The following is a 20,167-nucleotide window of genomic DNA, read 5'->3' as shown; positions in this document are numbered from 1 at the left end:
GAGCAGCGGATAGTGCTGAAGAGCGGGCAGCTTCGCACAGCTCGGCCCTCCGGCGTTGGTGGGGTATCTACGGGAGCTGCTCGCCTACGGGGGAGGGATGGCAGCCGCTTAATTACCGAGGTAGCGTTAATTAGAGGTGATTGTGGCGGGGGAACGGCACGGGACTGCGCGCCCCTCGCCGCGCTCCGGCCTTTAAACCCTCGGCCGCCCGCCCATTGGCTGGTCATGGCAGAGCTAGCCAATCAGCAGCGCCTTCGCCCCGGGAGGGCGTTACCACCTACTCTGCCGGACTCGCTTTCCCAGCGCGCACCGGGCTCCGCACAGGACTTCCGCTTCCGGTCCGTTGGGGTGAGGCAGCACGGATCTGGGAAGGCCTGGGGGGCGACGGCCGGGCCCCCGTGAGGTGCGGAGGGGAGGGAGACATGATCGGGATCCCGTAAGGTGGGGAAGGGAGGGAGACACGGCCGGGATCCCGTAAGGTGGGGAGGGGAGGGAGACACGATCGGGATCCCGTAAGGTGGGGAAGGGAGGAAAACACGGTTGGGATCGCCCTGAGATGGGGAGGGGAGGGAGAAACGGCTGGGATCCCGTAAGGTGGGGAGGGATGGGAGACGCGACCGGGATGTCCCTGAGATGGGGAGGGGAGGGAGACACGGCCGGGATCGCCCTGAGCTTAGGGGAAGATTGGGGCGTGGGACAGCCGGGGGATCCCCCTGAGTTGAGGGCAGGGTCTAGGGTGGGCACAGCCGGGATCCCTGAACTGAGGGGAGGCTCTGAGGGGAACACGTCCTGACCCCCCTGAGCTGAGGAGAGAACAGCTGAGATTCCCCTGAGCTGACAGGGGAATCGGGGCTCTGGCATGAGGAGCCATGGCCGGGATCCCTCTGAACTTAGGGGATCGAGGCTCTGGGGACGGGGAGCCACGGCTGGGACCCCCCTGAGCGCCGGGGGTCGGGGCTGTGCTCTGTGTGCGCTGTGCCCGGTGGATGAGGGAGGGGAGGGAGGCTCGCTGTGTGCGGGGTGTCACTCGGCCGTGTCCCCAGGCGCCATGGCCCTGCCGGAATGGCACATCGCCGTGAAGCTGGCCGAGCAGCCGCTGGCCCCCAAAGCCATCCTGCGCCTGCCGGAGACCGAACTGGGCGAGTGCCCGCTGGGCGGCTGCAGCATCTCGCACCTCAAGCAGCTGATCACGGGCCAGCTGCAGGAATCCATGCCGGACCCCGAGCTCATCGGTGCGTGCCCCGCCGGAGCCTGGCGCTGTCCCGCCGCTTGGGGACACCCTCGGCCCGTCCTCGCCGCGGCCGGGATGTAACATCCCGCTGCTGGTGGTGGGAGGGCTCGGTGTTCCTTCCCTGTTTCCTTGGGATCGGGGCGCTGCAGCCGCGGCAGTGCCCTTGTTCGGGAATATTTGGGCTTTCCACCAGCTCTGTGTCCTTGTGAGAGCTCTCATGGGAGCTGAGAGGGAGGTCAGCTCTTACGCAGGTGGTGACTCTGCCATCCCCTCTAGATTAGCTCTGTGATTTCCCTCCTGGTTCTCAGCTCCACAGCTTCCCTGTGTTTTTCCCTACCCAGCTGCTCAGTAACCCCTTGGGCTCCAAGGCACACCTTGAGAGCACCACAGCTGTTTATCTTCAGGTGTTTCTCCCCCCAGACCTGATCTACTGTGGCCGGAAGCTGAGGGATGACCAGACCCTGGATTTTTATGGAATCCAGTCTGGCTCCACTGTCCATGTCCTGCGCAAGTCCTGGCCTGAGCCTGACCAGAAACCAGGTGAGGAGCTGTGGGGATTGCCCCTTGGATTCTCCTTGGGATGTGTTTTATTAGGGACTGAGCTTCTCTAGGGGTTCACTGCTGTGGAGGTTTCCAGGAGAATGAATCCCTGTGTTTGGGAACTCCCAGCAGCACCTGGGTGTTGATTTTCCTGCTGATGCAAGAGTTAAGGAATGAGCTGTGCACCATGGAGAGAGGGATCATCCCTTCCTTAATTGCCTGTGATCCATTCTAGGGCACTGCCAGGGGATGTGGAGCAAAGCCCCAGGGATGAGCAGGCTGCTGTGTGCCTGACTGTACAAAAACAGCAGCTTGAGCTGGTGTTCCTCTAATGGCACATGTGGGAGGATATTCCTGACTATTTTTATGATGTGAGAGTGCAGCAAGTCATTACTCTGCAGTGACTGCACCCAATCCAAGGATGTTGGAGGATCCCTGTTGCAGCATGGAGGTCTCAGTGGGCTGTGGATGGCTCTGAGGGCTGACAGAGGCCCAGCTGTGTTTTGTTGTGGTGTTTTCTCCCCTCAGAGCCCGTGGATAAAGTGGCAGCAGTCCGGGAATTCCGTGTGCTGCACACTGCCCTGCACAGCAGCCCTGCCTACAGAGATGCTGTGAGTGCTCTGCTCCTGGGAGGGGGGGAATTCAGCTGTCCCCTCCCTCTGGGGACAGCCACACAGTGGGTGACATTCCCAACCTGCTCTGCTTCCCCTGGCAGGTCTTCAAGATGCTGGGAAACAAGGAATCCCTGGATCAGATCATTGTGGCTACTCCCGGCCTCAGCAGCGACCCCGTGGCTCTGGGTGAGTCTGGCTGTGATCCAGGGGATCTGAGGAAAGGTTGGATTCCTGTTGGGGGAAGGGACAGACACAAATCTACGTTGAATTCCTGGTAGGGAGAAAAGAGAGTTTAAAAAAATACCTTCATTTTTTGTCCCTTTGGAGCGTGAGTTGGTGACTGCTGTGGTGTCGGTTGTGCTCCATTGGTGATGTTTGGGGGTGGATCCTGGCTTCAGAAGGGTCAGGGAAAGGAGGGATGGAGCTCTCTCCTTGATTTCAGAAGGATCAGGGAAAGAAGGGATGGATTCTGGCTTCAGAAGGGTCAGGGAAAGGAGGGATGGAGCTCTCTCCTTGGGGATGGATCCTGGCTTCAGAAGGGGCAGGGAAAGGAGGGATGGAGCTCTCTCCTTGATTTCAGAAGGATCAGGGAAAGAAGGGACGGATCCTGGCTTCAGAGGGGCCGGGAAAAGGAGGGATGGAGCTCTCTCCTTGATTTCAGAAGGATCAGGGGAAGAAGGGAAGTATCCTGGCTTCAGAAGGATCAGGGAAGGGAGAAGTAGAGTTCTCTCCTTGGGGATGGATCCTGGCTTCAGAAGGGTCAGGGAAAGGAGAGTTGGAGCTCTCTCCTTGGCTTCTGAAGGATCAGGGGAAGGAGGAATGGAGCTCTGTCCTTGGGGATGGATCCTGGCTTCAGAAGGGTCAGAGAAGGGAAGGTTGGAGTTCTCTCCCTGGCTTCAGAAGAATCAGGGAAAGGAGGGATGGAGCTCTCTCCCCATTGCAAAGTGCTCCAAAGTGTTGATTAATCCAGCCTGTTGTGGATGGTGGCAGCCAAGGCAGGTGAATTTGGCATACACAGAATGGTTCACTAAATCCAGCCTGTTCTGGGATGGTGGCAACCTGAGGCAGGTGGGATTTGAGATGTTATAGAATAGTTCACTAAATCCAGCCTGTTGTGGGATGGTTCCAAGGCAGGTGGAATTTGGGATACTACAGAATGTTTCACTAATTCCATCCTGTTGTGGGATGGTGGCAGCCCAAGGCAGGTGGAATTTGGGATGCAGTCCCAGCCTGGCTGCAGGGAGCTGGGGCCCAGCCTCCATCCTGCCCTTGAGGTGGAGCACCCATGGGATTTGCAGGAAAAAGCCCCTTCCCTTTTGTCCCTTTTGTCCCTTGGGTGTGTTGCTGTGACCAAGAGCCTTTTTGGGAACACAAAGGCTTCAGAGGAACAATGGGGAGTGTTTGTGGTGTTTACTCATGAGTCATTTCCTGGAAAACAATTCCTATTTATTTGTCCCTGTGGCTTTTGTGTGACTGGCTCCTGTTGCTGTATCCTGTCTCACTGCCTTTCCTGGTCCTTTGCAGGAGTTCTGCAGGACAAGGATCTGTTCTCTGTGTTTGCAGACCCCAACATGCTGGACACGTAAGTTCCCCGAGCTGGGGCGGTGATTCAGCAGTGCCTTTGTGTCACCTGGGTGGGACAGAGCTCTGCTCCTGCCTCCCAGGCTGGGTCACTCCTGTCAGGAAACACGGATCCACCACTTGGGTTAATCCAGAGGGTGTTTGGTGGGAGGCAGGGCCATCATGGCCTCCAGATCAGGGTTCACACCTGGGTGAACTGCTCACAGCAGAGAGCTGCTCCCATGAAAACCTTGGAAAAGTCAGCATGGGTCCAGAGGGATCCTTGGAGAACCAAGGAAAGGTTGGGTCCAGAAGGTTCCTTGGTTAACAGAGACAAGGTCCAACACGGGGTCCAGAAGGATCCTTGGAGAAGTGAGAAAAGGTCCAACATGGATCCAGAAGGTTCCTTGGTGAACAGAGACAAGGTCCAACACGGGGTCCAGAAGGATCCTTGGAGAAGTGAGAAAAGGTCCAACATGGATCCAGAAGGATCCTTGGAGAAGTGAGAAAAGGTCCAACATGGATCCAGAAGGATCCTTGGAGAAGTGAGAAAAGGTCCAGCATTGGTCCAGAAGGATCCTTGGGGAACCAAAGGAAGGTCCAGCATGGGTTCAGAGGGATCCTGGAGAGCCAAGAAAGGGTCTAATGTGAATCCAGAAGGATCCTTGGTGAACCAAGGCAAGGTCCAACATGGATCCAATAGGATCCAAGGCTGGGTCCACCATGGGCTCAGAAGAATCCTTGGTGAGCCAAGGCCTGGTCCAATATGGGGTCCAGAATGATCCTTGGAGAACCAAGGCAAGGTTGGGTCTAGAAGGGTACTTGGTGAACCAAGGCCAGGTCCAGCATGGATCCAGAAGGATCCAAGGCCAGGTCCAGCATGGATCCAGAAGGATCCAAGGCCAGGTCCAGCGTGGATCCAGGAGGATCCTTGGTGATCCAAGGCAGGTCCAGCATAGATCCAGAAGGATCCAAGGCCAGGTCCAGCGTGGATCCAGGAGGATCCTTGGTGAACCAAGGCCAGGTCCAGCATGGATCCAGAAGGATCCAAGGCCAGGTCCAACACGGATCCAGAAGGATCCAAGGCCAGGTCCACCATAGATCCAGAAGGATCCAAGGCAGGTCCAGCGTGGATCCAGAAGGATCCAAGGCAGGTCCATCGTGGATCCAGGAGGATCCCTGGCTGCCTGGAGGAGTTTGTGCCGGCAGCAGAGGCAGCGCTGGCGGTGCCCCGGGTGCCTCAGGGCTGGTTCCTGGCGTGCCCCGTGCCCTCGCTCAGCCGTGCCCGTTTGTGCCCAGGCTGATCCCGGCTCACCCTGCCCTGGTGAACGCCATCGTGCTGGTGCTGCACTCGGTGGCGGGCAGCACCCCCCTGCCAGCCCCGGACACGTCCTCGCGCGCCATGGCCCTGGGCTCCTACCGCGACATGCCAGGTGCGTCACCTCAGCCAAAACCTCCACAGGGGTCTGCTCCCAATTCCTGCTGGTTTCCCACATCCTTTCATTCCCCTTTCTGCTGCAGGTGGCTTTCTCTTTGAGGGGCTCTCTGATGATGAAGATGACTTCCACCAGGTAAGCAGCCAGGTTGGGTGAACACCTCTTTTTGGGTTTAATTTGTAGCCCTGAGACTCCCAAGCTCTTCCTTTCCTGTCTGGTGAGCAGCACGAGCTGCTCTGGCTCCCCAGGGGGATGTGGAGACAAACATATTGATCCTGGCTGCTTCCATGCTGCTCAGAGGAGGGCTTTCCTCAGTACTGAACACACAACAGGAAAATGGAACAGAGGAAATGCTCTCACAGCATTTGTGAGCGTGGGAATGTTGATCCCTGCCTTTCTGCACTCTTCCTCTCCATAGGACAAAAGGTTCTGTATGAAAAACTGGATATATGGGTCTAAATGTGCCTGTAGCAGGGAATTGTTTTGTTCCAGGTTGGTTTGGGGCTGGTGGATGATAGATTGAAAGGTTTCCTGCCAGTTTCCACAGCTGACTCTGTGGAAAATAAGCATGTTTGTCTTTCAGAAGTGTCACCCTTGGGACATTTGGGTATGGTAGGACAGGGATGTGTGGTTTGACTGGGACACAAACACTGACAGAGGTCACAGCTGGGGCTTTTCTCTCTCTCTCTGTCTCCACACAGAGCACCAGGTCCACCCCGTCCAGCAGCACGTCCGGCTCGCGCCCGGCCTCGCTGGGCTACGCGGGGGCGGCGGGGCCGCGGCCCATCACCCAGAGCGAGCTGGCCACAGCCCTGGCCCTGGCCAGCACCCCCGAGAGCAGCTCCCACACACCCACCCCGGGCACACAGGTAACCCTGGGGCTGCCTCACCTGCCTCTGCTTTCCCTCAGGGGTGGCTTCTCTTCCCTTTGATCCCACCCTGGTAACCCTGGGGCTGCCTCACCTGCCTCTGCTTTCCCTCAGGGGTGGGTTCTCTTCCCTTTGATCCCACCCTGGTAACCCCTGGGGCTGCCACTGCTGCCTCTGCTTTCCCTCAGGGGTGGGTTCTCTTCCCTTTGATCCTACCCTTGAGCACACAGGTAACCCTGGGGCTGCCATTGCTGTCTCTGCATTCCCTCAGGGGTGGGTTCTCTTCCCTTTGATCCCACCCCGGGCACACAGGTAACCCTGGAGCTGCCACTGCTGCCTCTGCTTTCCCTCAGGGGTGGGTTCTCTTCCTTTTGATCCCATCCTGGTAACCCCTGGGGCTGCCTCACCTGCCTCTGCTTTCCCTCAGGGGTGGCTTCTCTTCCCTTTGATCCCACCCTTGAGCACACAGGTAACCCTGGGGCTGCCTCACCTGCCTCTGCATTCCCTCATGGAAAGGTTCTCTTCCCTTTGTTTCCACCCTGGGCACCCAGGGAGCAGCCAGCACTGGTCCTAGTCAAGACTGGCACATCTGGCTCTTTATTCCCTCAGGGAAGAGTTCCCTGTGTGATGCTAACCCTGGCACACGTGGCTGTGCCTTCCCTCATGGAAAAGTTCCCTGTGTGATCCCATCCCTGGCATATCTGGCTCTACATTCCCTCATGGAAGGGTTCTCTTCCCTTTCATCCCACCCTGGGCACTCAGGGAGCAGCCAGCACCAGCCCGCATCAAGGCTGGCATATCTGGCTCTACATTCCCTCATGGAAGGGTTCTCTTCCCTTTCATCCCACCCTGGGCACTCAGGGAGCAGCCAGCACTGGTCCTGGTCAAGACTGGCACATCTGGCTCTTTATTCCCTCAGGGAAGAGTTCCCTGTGTGATGCTAACCCTGGCACACGTGGCTGTGCCTTCCCTCATGCAAATCCATGCGATCCCTATCTTCCCCACAATCCCACCACCCAGGGACAGCCAGCACCAGTCCTGATCATGCCTGGCACACCTGGCTGTGCCTTCCCTCATGCAAATCCATGTGATCCCTATCTTCCCCACAATCCCACCACCCAGGGACAGCCAGCACAGCCTGGTCAGCTCTGGGGCACCTCCCTTCCCTCCTGGAGGATCTCCCTTCCCCATGGCATGGAGGCTGAGGGGTGCTGCAGGTGTTGCTGTGTGCTCAAGTTCCATCTCCTGAGCTGTCACCTCCTCCTAGGGCCACTCCTCCGGGACGTCCCCGATGTCATCCAGTGTGCAGTCAGGGACCCCCATCACCAACGACCTGTTCAGCCAGGCCCTCCAGCACGCCCTGCAGGCCTCAGGGCAGCCCAGCCTCCAGGTCAGTGGCATTCCCTGGAATCCTGCACTCCCTGGCATCTCCCAGCTGCCTCCTGGGGTGTGGGACATCACTGGTGCCTTTTTGGGCTACCTAAAAACAGAGGCCAGACAGCATTAAGGGAATAAAAAGCTGTTCTGTTTATTGAAGGGCCATTTGGGGCAGATGGAGCTACACCCAAAAATGGACCACAGGTCACAGGTTTTCACACTTCTGTAAATTTGATCCATTGCATATTGATTACACCTTCAGGTAATGAGGTCATTTACCCCAAGTTTCTGAAAACAGAGGCCAGACCAAATTAAAATAATAAAAAGCAGTTATTTTTATTGAAGGGTCATTTGGAGCAGATGAAGCCCCCCCCCACCAGGGGCTACACCCAGAAATGGACCACAGGTCACAGGTTTTCATACTTCTGTAAATTTGGTCCATTTTCATACTGGGGGCTAATCTTTTAATTGCACCTTCAGGTAATGAAGTCATTTACCCCAAATTTCTAAAAACAGAGGCCAGACAACATTAAGGGAAGAAAAAGCAGTTATATTTATTGAAGGGCCTTCAGGTACATTTGGGGCAGATAAAGCCCCCAGGGCCTACACCCAGAAATGGACCACAGGTCACAGGTTTTCATACTTCTGTAAATTTGGTCCATTTTCATATTGGGGGCTAATCTTCCAATTAAACCTTCAGGTAATGAAGACATTTACCCCAAGTTTCTGAAAACAGAGGCCAGACAAAATTAAAAGAATAAAAAGCAGTTATTTTTATTGAAGGGCCATTTGGAGCAGATGAAGCTACACCCAAAATGGACCAATGATCACAGTTTTCAGACTTCTGTAAATTTGGTCCATTTGCATGTTGGGGGTTAATCTTCTGATTACACCTTCAGGTAGTGAAGTAATTTACCCCAAGTCTCTAAAAACAGAGACCTGACAAAATTAAGGGAAGAAAAAGCAGTTATATTTGTTGAAGGGCCTTCAGGTACATTTGGGGCAAGACCCCAAAAATTAACAGTGGCTCACAGGTTTTCATACTTCCATAAATTTGGTCCATTTTCATATTGGGGGTTAATCTTCTAATTAAACCTTTGGGTAATGAAGTAGTTTGCCCCCATTTTGCTCCTCCAGCTCACTTTTGTTTACATTTCTGGGGCCTGAGGCAGTGAGATGTCCTTGATTGCCAGGCCTGCAGAGGAGTTGTTGTGTCTGCCCAAAATGGGAAAGCAGCAGCTCAAACTGAATATAGAATTAGAATTATACAAAGAATTGCAGGATTACAAATGTATGAAAAATACAAAATCTAAAGTCCTAAGGCATCATCACAGCCATTGCAGAAGTACTGGGTGGAACTGGAATGGAGGAGTTAAAAATGCATATTATAGGGTTGGCTTTTTGCAAATATTAAGATAAATACTGTATGTATAATGTTAAAAGAACTTTTATTTCTGCTATTAACAAAAAACTTAGACATAGTAGTAGCTAATATAGTTATAAATGAACTGTTTAATCAAGATGACATCCAGTAAACATATAATGAAGGCCTTGCCATTAATATACTATCAATATTTATCATCTGAAGAAAGTATAGACCAAGCCCAGACTAAAAGTAATAAAGAAAAAAAGCCAAAGCCACAACTACGAAACATGCATACTCTAAAAAAACCCAAAGAAGAGCCATACAACATAGTTCCTAAAACAGATAAACTAGTTTATAGAAAAATGTAAATATACATAAGGATCTATGAATATGCAAGCTAATGTAATAGAAAAAGTATTTTTAAAATATCCTTGAAAATAAATGTGCTCTTGGCTGAGTTCCAAGATGCACCCAGCCATAATCTTTACTATCTTTATCTCCTATTGTCTTTTATTAAACTTTAAAATTTTGCCAAAAAAACCAAACCAGCTTTTTCACAGGGGGGTGGTGGCTTTGGGGACTTTGCAGCATCACTGAGCTTTCAGGAGCTGTTTGCACAGGAGCTGCTGAGGTGGGTGGGAAACACATTCACTCTCCTATGAAAATGTCAACATTTGAAAACCACATTTTGCAAGTTAAATTAAGGACAGTAGGAGACGAGGAGCACAGAGCAAAGGTTGTTGTGGCATCAGCCAAGAGCCCCCTGTTATCTTTGGGGATATGTCCTGGTTTAGGGTAAATTTAACCCTAACCCCTTAAATACCTTTAATTACATCAGCCCTTTGCATATTCACAGACCCTTGTGCTCAGTAAACTTTCCCCAAACTGGTTTACATGTTCTGAGGATTGTTTAGCACATCTCTGCCTTGGATCTGCTCTTTTAGAGCCTGTGCATTCCTGGGTTGTGGTTTTAGTTCCTTTTTATCCCCTCCAGTCCTGGGCCCTGGCCCACACTGCCTGCAGAGGGTGAGTGCTGCTGGCTGGCACATCTGTCCAGCTGTGCTCACCCTGTGTGGCACCTCTGTCCAGCTGTGCTCACCCTGTGTGGCACATCTGCCCAGCTGTGCTCACCCTGTGTTCACTGGGTGTTATCCCATCCCAGCAGGCACTGTGACACAGCACACTGATATCAGGTTTTATGAACAACAGAAATAAAATCCAAATCTTTATAACAAAGTCACTTTAACACCACACATGTAAAATCCATTTTAATATCTGCAAAAAGCCAATATTATAATGTGCATCTATAACAGGTGGGACACTGGGCAGTGGGAAGGGCTGCTGGTTTTGCTGCTGGGGTTCTCACACCAAATGTGCTGAGGTTCTCATCCCAAACTTGTCCTTGCTGTGAGCAGAGCCAGTGGCAGCCCCAGCTGCAGCAGCTGCGGGACATGGGCATCCACGACGACGAGCTGAGCCTGCGGGCCCTGCAGGCCACGGGAGGGGACATCCAGGCTGCCCTGGAGCTCATCTTTGCTGGGGGGGCCCCCTAAACCTTCTGCTGGACTGGTGAGTTGTGCTGAGGCAGCAGCTGGGCTGGTTCTGTGCGTGGGGAGCGCTGAAGGCAGCTCCAAATCCTCTCTCCAACCTCCTCAGGACTCTGCACGGAGAAGGGAAGAGGTGGCTCGGGGCTGGAGACGTGGCCCCTCCAGCTGTGCGGTGTTTTATCTGTCACCACTCTCTGCCTGAATGTTGTTATGTTGTTTCATTCCCTGCATTAAAAGGGCCCTGCTCAGTTCCCTGCCTGCTGTGTGGGTCGTGCTCTGTCCTGGCTGTGCTGCAGATCCCAGCAGGGCAGGAAGGGGAAGCATTGCTGGCCAGGGGTTATGGACAGATCATCAACAGGGCAGGACTGCTGTGGAACGCATCTCAAGCTGTTTATTTTCCAGCATCACTCTCATTACATGGTTATGACAATGGGAAGATGCTAGCAGCAGATAAAGAACTTAATGTCACAACTCACTTTAAAAGTTTTTTGGCCAATCACACAAAGCAAAAGCACGTTGATATTAGTTCTATCCAACCACTATAAACACTTGTACCTTCTGTTAAAACAATGCTTCTTATCTCGAATACAATACCTGCTTGTAAGCCTTAAAACAAAATGCACAGAGCTCCGTTATTAACCTTAGAACTTCCTCATGTCTTGCTAGATAAACTTTTCTGTAAGCTCCGTTATTAACCTTAGAACTTCCTCATGTCTTGCTAGATAAACTTTTCTGTAGCTTAGAGAGTTATTCTAGCCAAGTGTTAATACACAGACCATTGTTCTAGTTGTCCTTATTTTCTACATCTTATATAACTTTTCTGCTGACAAATCTCATGGCTATCACTTAGCTCTAATTGCAGTTCTGCTGTCTCTGAGCCCTGCCTTTTGCAGCTTTCCCAAAACCCTCAGATTGTGGGAATCCAGAAAAACTCAGCCTCGGTGGGATGTGGTGCTGTCAGCAGAGGGCACGGCCACCACGATGTGACAGTGACAAAGAAATGACGGGGGCTGAGTGGGAGCTGGAGAAATGCCCGGTGTGGGTTCCTCCACGTGCAAAGCCAATTAACGGCGTTCGCCTTTAATTGCAATCAGTGGGGGCAGCAAAAAGCCCGGCCTGGAGCCGGGCCCGGCATCGCTGGGACTGCGCGCCGGGGTTAACGAGGCGCGAAAACGGCGGCGGGTTGTGGGAGCAGGGAGCGCTCTCCTGCCTCACCTCCGGGCTGCTGTGCTGCCCTCTAATCCCCGCGCAGCGCTGTGATCCTCGCTGATCGCATCGCCGTGTCACCCTGCGAGCCGGGATTGTTCTCTGCGGGGAGCCCTGCGCTGATCGGCGTTAATCCTGTCGAGAGGATTAATGCCCGAGGGAGGCAAGGAGGGAAGGAGGGGCTGGTGTTGTGCTCAGGCTGGAGCAGATAAGATGTGATGGACATAAATGGCTTTCCTGACACCCTCCAGGGTCCCTGCCCTCGGCACGCACACACGGATTTGATGTGTAAGAAAACGGATTAATCCCTTCCCATGCCTGGATGCTGCCTTTGCAGGGGCAGCACAGAGCACATGCACAGCACCCTCCCTTCCCCTGCTGGCAGCCCCAATCCGCCGGGATCACCACGGATTAGCCGGATCACAGATGCTCCTGCCCAAAGCTGGGCAGCATTGCAGGCTCACCAGCACATCCAGTTTGCCTTCTGCACCACCTGAATTCTCAATTTAGGGCTCACTGCTGTGTTTTTTGTGTCAGTCCTGAGATTTTTGATCCCTCTCTTGACCCACGTTTGGCATGAAGCCGTTTTCGCTGCTATTTCTGCTTCCCGCCGCCCCCAGCGAGCTGAGAACTGCCTGGATTTTTTGGGTTTTTTTGGGCTGGAAGTGCCTTTTCCCAGATTTCCTTCCCCGAACGGCAGGGCTTGGCTGGGAGCAGCAGCTCAGGCACATGCACTGGCTGCAGCAGAGAAGTTGGCAGCGCTGCCGCTCACGACATCGCTCCCCTGGCCCCGCAGAGCCGTGCCTGAGCACAGGGGGAGCTGCGGGGAGGGGGAGAGGCTCTGCTGCCTCCTGCACGGCTGGGCAGCGACGGAGCTCTGCTGCAGCAGCTCCTGCAGCAGCTCCTGCAGCACGCAGGGAGCTCGGAGGGGGCTGGGAGTGGCTCTGCAGCCGCCCCCTGGGAGGGATGGATGCTCAGGGGCTCTGCAAGGGCAGGAGCAGCAGAACAGCAGGGAAAGGCTGGAAAGGGCTGGGTTAGGTTGGATCAGGGAGGAATTGTTCCCTCTGAGGGTGCCCAGAGAGCCTGTGCTGCCCCTGGATCCCTATTGAAGATGGAGGGAGAGACCCACCTTTCCTTGATCAGCATCTGACTCCGTTTATTCACTCAATCAATTACTTTTTATAACCGTGTTAATTAAGTTCATGCATATTGCAAACCCGAGCTCACAACAGGTCAGAGATAACACACCAACTCCTCCTTTTGTTTCCAATACCAAGATTTGGGTTCTCAAAATTATTTTAGCTTTCCCAAAACAGCCAGAGATATAATATCTACTTGTTATGAGAAAGCTGCCTGAGAACTCTGGTATGCAAGGTTCTCAAGGCCTTCATGTTTGTCACTTTTACTTGTAATTGAAAACAACCTGAGAACTTCTGCTGTTTACAGAAACCGGCTGTGAGAATTTTACTCCTCACAGCTGCCTTCTAAGCCATTTCTGAAAAAATCTCCAACAGATCCCTGCCCATGGGGTGGCTTTGGGGTCCTTGTCACTACTTGTGAGGGGCTGAGCACGACAGAGACAGAGCAAACTGATGCCTGTTCCTGGTGCTCCATCCCTGGATGTGCCCTGGCAGCTCCCCCTGCCACGTTGGGTCTGCTCTGCTTGGCTCTCAGTTCATCCCTCCCAGCCCAGCAGCCCTGGCTGGGCTTTACTGGGAGCAGACTGGGAAGTAGGTGTTGCCTGAGCCAGGCAGAGCAGGAGGTCAGGCCGCAGTTCCCCAACGTCAGCAGGGACCTTCTGTTTGTGACATCAAAGGGCTGCTCCTGCTCTGCTTCCCTGCTGGCCTCCCTGGGGCTGCTTTGCTGCTGGCCCTGCCCTGTGACAGCAGGGAGGGATGGCAGCAGCTGCTTTTCCTCCCCTGTTTTCCATAATCCTGTTTTGCATCCCACTGCTGGACACCTGGAGGGGGTGGAGGTTTGGCTGGGCCCTGCACCGTGTGTTTTCTGGAGCCCTTCTCCTCCTTGTCTCTCTCATTTTGGGCTGGTTTGTCTCTGCTGGTTCATTTTCCAGCAAAAAAAAAGTGGAGTGGAGGCAGAGCAGAATCTCCCCAAGTGGTTTTTGCAGTGCCTCAAGCAGTGTTGGACAGATTTCCATGGGATAATGTTGGCTCCTTGCTCCCCTAGCCTGACTATTCCCAGTTTCCTGGAGCTCCACACCTTGCCCTGAGCACATAAATTCCAGAAGATCGGTGAAGGTGACTTTCCCTGGCTCTCCAGGATTTGTTGGGCAGGTACATCCAGCAGGAGCAGCAGCAGGAATTTGTCTGGCACAGCCTTTGCCCATCAACTTGCCTTTTTTTGCAGAGGTTTCCTGGCTGCTCCCAGCTTTGTCCTTGTAGGAAATGCCAAAACACACCAAAAATGTGAGTTTTTCTTCCTTTCCCAGCCCTGTGCTGGTTCAGTGAGCTGAGGGGACAAAAGAAGAGGGGACAGAGGTGTCCTTGGCAATAAGGACATTTTAGCTTTACTCTTTCTCAGGGAAACTCTGGAGAAAGGAGCAAAGTTCTGATTTGGGACAGCTGATGAGGTGACAGCACAAGACAGGACAGGTGACACATCCCAGTGTCCTGGGGGGTTTGCTCCCTTCCCTCCATGAATCACCATTTTCCTGTTAAAGTGACAAAAAAGGGAGCTCTGATTTCAAGCCTTCAAAGCTCCCTTTTAAGGTTACAGAGTTGAGGCCCCACGTCATCCACAATATAAACCAGGCAACTATTTTAATTTGTGAAAGCAGAAATGGGCTGAAAATGTCACCCTGTGAGAATATTTCTATTTCCTTATGTTCCCTTTTATATTTATAGTGTTCTAATATTCATAAACGTGTCCCAAAATCCCTTGGAGAGGGTTTTCCCCCCTCCCTCTATCTCTGAAATAAATGCTGATTTAAGAGCAGGGTCTGCTGGTTCAGCAGGGATGAATTAATTCAGTTGGAGCTGTGGGGTTCCACTCCAGGAGCCATAAAAGCATCAGAGGGGATCCAGAATTCCTTTTTTTTTTTCCTGCAGAGGCCAAGAACAGAGACTGGAGCAAAACTTTGGAGCAGGGTGAGCAGAGAAAAACCCATTTCTAAGAGATTTTCCAGCATCTGGCTGTCAGAGGTTGGGGCACTGTCAGAGCTGGCAACTGGGGCAGGAGGAGGTGACAAGGACAGGACAATAAGATCATTGTCCCCTGATGTTGCAGAAGCAGGAGGAGCCAGCCCAGCAGGTCCCAGCATTTCCCTGCATGATGCTGGAATAAAGTTCTGGAATGTTCTGCCCAAGGAGGTGCTGGAGTCCCCATCCCTGGGTGTGTTTAACAAAGCCTGGATGTGGCACTGGGTTTAGCTGAGGTGTTGGGGCTTCATGACCTCGAAGGTCTCTTCCAACCTGGTGATTCTGTGAATTCTGTGAATTCTGTGGATGTGTGTGCTGTTCCTGGGGAGGGAAGCAGTGCTGGCCCCTCAGGGTCCCTTTGTGGGGTTTTTCTGGCTGCCCTGAAGCTCTGAGCCCGGAGGATTCTCAGTTACACATCATTTAATCACCTCAGCTCCTGCCAGCTGCTGTCTGCTCAGATGAGATCCCAGCTGTTTTAATGCCTTGTGAAGGCTGACCTAGAGCAGAGGCCAGACAGAGCTCAGGAATAAAGCAGGGATTTATTAAAAGGCCTCCATGGATCCCCCTTGGGCAGCACAAGAGCCCAGCCAGGGCTGCACCCAAAATGAACCAAAATGGTCACAAAAATGGACAGCTGGTCATGGGGTCTCTCACTTTTTTAAGTTCTGCTCCATTTGCATATTGCAGTTAATTTCCCATTCCAGCTCCAGCCCATGCAGCCCCACCCTGCTTGTTTTTCTCTCTCCAGCCCACGTTGTTTGTGCCCTTGGGACTGAGATTTGGATCAGTTGTGATTGGTGCCCAGCTAGAGCAGGAATTGTTTTGTGTCTCTGCTCTGTGCACAGAGCTCACCATCCCCTAACGTGAAGCCCAGACCCACACACTAAATCTGAAAAAGAGAAAAGCTAAACCTGAGGCATCAGCTTTGTTCTCCCCCCACCCCATTCCTCATGCCCATTTTCCTCCCTGAGCTGATCCCTGTCCCAAAGGGGCCCTGTGGGACCGGGCTGGCCCCACAGCAGGTGACAGGCAGCACCAGGAGGGACAGATGGGACATGGGAAGGAAGGGAAGCTCCTCCCTGCTCAGCCCAGTGCACAAACGAGCCAAAGGATGTCTGGGGACGTCCTGTTGGAAGAGATGGAGAGCTCCCCATGTGTGTGCTGATCCCTGTGTCACCATCCCCAGGGTGGCTCTCAGGGGTCACACTGGAGAGGAGAAACAGGACAGGGCCCTTTTCCCTCCCTTTTTTCTTTGTCTCTCCCTTCCTGTCGAGACAGACACTGCTGCTGGAAGAGCTCCAAGGTCACAGCCAAGGAGTTTGCTTTTCCTGAGCTTGAGTTTATGAGGCCTGAGAGGGCTCTGGCACTTGGCCCAGCAGCCTCTCCAGAGCCAGGTGAGTTTGTTTGGACTCCCTGCAGAAAAATGCAGGCTGGAATTCCAGGCAGATTGCAGAGAGGTCACATCTTAACCAGCTGTGTGCAGGAGGATTTTGTGTCTCTGCTGGGGCTGATAAGGGAGGTTATCATCTTGGTTAGGGGATGGTGGTGCTGGAGCCTCCCTGGGCATTCCAGAGCTGCTAAGCTAAAAACAGAAAAAGAGTGAATAACAAAGTTCTGTGTCCCAGCACAGAGTGAGACCCAGCTCTATTTTGTTAACTCTGCCTTTTAGGCACCCCTGCCTCGTTTCATGCCCCACCAGTGAGTCCCCTCTTGTGGGAAATGAATTTGTAGAAATTTCTCCAAGTTTGATATTTGTTTACAAATGCATACTATGTAAACATACTATTTTTGTTTACATAGTATGTAAACATACACACTTTGTGAACTTACTATTTGTATGTAAACAAATATCAAACTTGGAGAAATTTCTACAAATTCATTTCCCACGCCCTCTGAGGATGTGACACCTTCAGATGTGATGCTCCAGAGGGGGTTTGGTGACAAGGGTGGGCTGTGACCAGTAAATCAGATTGTGACACTGGTCTGGAAGGTCCTGGGCAAGCCCCTGGGCTTTCCTTTGGAGGGACAGGAGGAAGGGGACTCCCAGCTGAGGTTTTTGCTGATCTCAAAATCACCAAGTGCAAATCAGCTCGGTCACAAGTTCCCTTCTGGCCAAATCTCTCGGGAAATCTTTTCTGAGGGGCAAAATCTTCTGGGAAATCACATCTTGGGGCCACATGGCTTTCCTGAGTGGTTTGTAAAGCCCTGGGGGTGGCTGTGAGCTCATTTGAGCACCTTTGGTGGCACTTGTGCTGTCCTTTGCCATGGGAGAACTTGTGCCAACTGCTCAGAGCTCCCAGCCTCAATCCAGCTTGAGGAGGTGAGCCTGGAGAGCTGGGAAGTTCCCAAACTCTGCAGGGCTGTGGCCTTGGGGAGGGATGGTTGAGGTTTTTTGGTTGCTGCCTGCCAGGAACGTGAGCTGGGAGGGAGAATTTGGGTGTGGAGAGCAGAAACTGCAGCAGCTGATGAAGGATCTGCTCTGCTCACTTCCCTCCTCACTCTGTCAGCTGGGAAATGAAGGGTCTGTCAGCACCACGAGGAGCTGTGAGGGGATTTCACTGATTGCTGCTCCAAAGCCTTCTCAGCCAGCCTGTTCCCAAAATGAGGACTGGGAGCTCTCATCTTCCAAAGTTCTGTCCCAACCTCCTGGGCTGACAATCCCTCCCACAGGATTTCCCAGGTGCAGCATCCCAGTCTTTTCTGGGAAGGGTGATGGAAAGGGGGATGAGGAACATCCTCATCCTTTGTGCAGCTGATCCCAATGGAAAAGGGGATGGGGAACATCCTCATCCTGTTTTCAGCTGATCCCAGTGGAAAAGGGGATGAGGAACATCCTCATCCTTTGTCCACCTCATCCTAATGGAAAAGGGGGAGAGGAACATCCTCATCCTTTGTCCACCTCATCCCAATGGAAAAGGGGGTGAGGAACATCCTCATCCTTTGTCCAGCTCATCCTAATGGAAAATGGGGAGAGGAACATCCTCATCCTTTGTCCACCTCATCCCAATGGAAAAGGGGGATGAGGAACATTCTCATTCTGTGTCCAGCTGATCCCAATGGAAAAAGGGGCATGAGGAACATCCTCATCCTGTGTCCAGCTCATCCCAATGGAAAAAGAGGATGGGGAACATTCTCATCCCAATCTTGTCTAGGAAGGGAGGGTGGAAAAGGGGATGAGGAACATCCTCATGCTGTGTCCACCTCATCCCAATGGAAAAGGGGGATGAGGAACATCCTCATCCTTTGTCCAGCTGATCCCAACCTTGTCTGGGAAGGGAGGACGGAAAAGCGGATGAGAAACATCCTCATCCTTTGTCCAGCTGATCCCAATGGAAAAGGGGCAATGAGGAACATCCTCATCCTTTGTCCAGCTGATCCCAATGGAAAAAGGGATGAGGAACATCCTCATCCTGTGTCCAGCTCAGCAGGGTCCCTCTGGCAGTGTCACACCTGCTTTGTGTCACAGCAAAGGTCCTGCCTGGCTTAGCCAGAACTGAGATTTCTCTTGTTGTTCCTTTTTTTCTTGGAAGATCCGCCCTGTTGGTGCTTCCAAGGGTCACATTCCTGGCGGAGGGAAGGTAACAGATCTGTTTTTGTGGATAAAACCACCACGAGCCTGCTCGGGTGCCAAGTGCAATCTGAGCTCTTTGGGTTGCCTGGGCCACAAACATGATGAATAAAACTGTTCCTCTTGGGGAAAAAAATCTGTGCTTCTGACAAGATTCCTGGGGGAGGCTGCCTCCTGATCCGTGCTGGAAGCGAGGCGCATGATCTGGGAGAGAGCTGCTCACGAGTTGTGCTGGGGAAGTTCTGATCCCAGAGTGGAGCAGATGGAAATTTCTGCAGGAAAGGGCTGAGCTGCTGCCTAGAATCTGATGCTGCCTGCTCTTGAGCTACCAAACTCAAATCTGGGAGCTCCTTGCCTGCTTTGGGAAGGGTGGTTTTCATTCCAGCACCTCCTGCACACCCGGCCAGCCTGGAAATGAGGGCTCTGGGGAGCTGTGCTGATCTGCAGGGTTGGGTTTTCCTGGGGGCTGTGTTCTCCACATCCTGCCCATCTCCTGGAATGGCTTTCCCAGGCAATGATCTCATGGTTCTGGGAGCCAGGCTCCCCCCTGGCTGCCCTCACCCTTCCCTCTGAGGCTGTCTGGACAGCTGGAAGCGCTCCAGGATGGGCTTGGAGCAGCACCCTGGGACAGTGGGAGGTGTTGGGCACCGAGGTCCCTTCCACCCCAAACACTCCTAAAATCCTGGGGGAGCTTGAGTTCTGAAAACTCCTTTTCCAGGAGTGGTTTTGGGGAAAAAAACTCCTTTTTCGGGGGAAAAAACTCCTTTTTTGGGGGGTGTTTTTGGGGAAGAAAACTACTTTTTCAGGAAGAAAACTCCTTATTTTCCTGCTGGAAACCAAGTGATAACAGGGTCTGGCAGCTCGGGAGCAAATAGGGACCTGCAGCTGCCCTCGGGGCAGTTCGGGCTGAGCTCAGAGCGCTTCAGGGCTGGAAATCACCACGGCCAGAAGTGAGTGTGTGTCTTCTCCCTGTAATTACCCCTGTAATTACCCCGGCAGCTGCGTGGCCAAAGAAAGGTGAACCCACACACACAAAGAAGCGCCGGGAAATCCCTGTGGCTCCTTCAAATCCACCATTAGCCGGCTCATTAATTTATTTTTGCTCTTTTCAGCGTGGCCCCATTGCCCTGGCCCTGCTCGTCCCTCCAGGAGCGGAGCGGGGCCGGGGCCGAGCTTCAATCGCCGCTTTAAAGGGCGCAGCTGCGGCTCCTTCCCGGTGGGCTTCTCCCATTCCGGTCACGTCCCGGCTCGCTCTCCGTGCTCGGAATGCCCCGCTCCTCTCATTAACCAGAGCCACAAAGGCTCCCGGGCCTCCCCGGGGGGACCTTTGCGACAAAAAGGTGACCGTGCCACCCGCGGGGTGTCCTTTGGGGGAGCAGCCGCGGCGCCGAGGTTCGGGATGCTCGGGCAGGGCTCACCTTCCCGCCGGTGACATCCACTCGGGGATGACGTTCCCCGCCACGTGTGCTCGGGAGAGGGGGTGTGACAGCGCGGTGACACTCGGGTGTCCCTAGGAGTGGCCCTTTGGTGCTGGCCCTGCTGCATCCCGCTCCTCCTGGATCCAGCTGTGTCGCTCCCCATCCAGCTGTTCCCCTCACGCCACCGCACCTGGCTCAGAGTACACCCCCGTGTCACACCACCCGCTCTCTGCCCCTATTCTCGGCCCTATTTCCGTTCCCCTCTCACTCGTCCCAACCT

The 20,167-nt window shown here is 53.4% G+C and overlaps 1 protein-coding gene across 3 annotated transcripts; it reads left to right on the top strand.

Annotated features, from left to right (window-relative positions):
* The first annotated feature begins 292 nt into the window (after positions 1-292).
* UBL7 (ubiquitin like 7) lies at positions 293-10,796 on the top strand. 3 transcript variants are annotated; one of them, XM_064722076.1, is made up of 12 exons: positions 293-403; positions 1,044-1,232; positions 1,652-1,771; positions 2,300-2,382; positions 2,487-2,571; positions 3,910-3,967; positions 5,245-5,378; positions 5,467-5,516; positions 6,083-6,250; positions 7,518-7,640; positions 10,409-10,562; positions 10,650-10,796. In XM_064722076.1, the coding sequence occupies exons 2-11, from the start codon at positions 1,049-1,051 to the stop codon at positions 10,544-10,546; spliced, it is 1,143 nt and encodes a 380-aa protein (XP_064578146.1). In that variant the 5' UTR covers positions 293-403; positions 1,044-1,048; the 3' UTR covers positions 10,547-10,562; positions 10,650-10,796. The 3 variants fall into 3 exon arrangements, with proteins under 3 accessions (XP_064578146.1, XP_064578147.1, XP_064578148.1); XM_064722077.1 differs by having other exon boundaries at positions 323-441; XM_064722078.1 differs by lacking the exon at positions 293-403 and adding an exon at positions 493-517.
* The last annotated feature ends 9,371 nt before the right edge of the window (positions 10,797-20,167 follow it).

This window comes from Zonotrichia leucophrys, chromosome 10, assembly GCF_028769735.1.
Source record: "Zonotrichia leucophrys gambelii isolate GWCS_2022_RI chromosome 10, RI_Zleu_2.0, whole genome shotgun sequence".
Classification (NCBI taxonomy): domain Eukaryota; kingdom Metazoa; phylum Chordata; class Aves; order Passeriformes; family Passerellidae; genus Zonotrichia; species Zonotrichia leucophrys.
The sequence above is the reverse complement of the archived record's forward strand: the minus strand, read 5'-3'. Positions and strand labels throughout refer to the sequence as shown.

Excerpts from the sequence above, each read along its gene's own strand:
- UBL7 (XM_064722076.1), top strand. The coding sequence starts at position 1,049 with ATGGCCCTGCCGGAATGGCACATCGCCGTGAAGCTGGCCGAGCAGCCG. Across the intron at positions 2,383-2,486 it reads GCCCTGCCTACAGAGATGCT|GTCTTCAAGATGCTGGGAAA; the intron begins GTGAGTGCTCTG and ends TTCCCCTGGCAG. Across the intron at positions 2,572-3,909 it reads CAGCGACCCCGTGGCTCTGG|GAGTTCTGCAGGACAAGGAT; the intron begins GTGAGTCTGGCT and ends GGTCCTTTGCAG.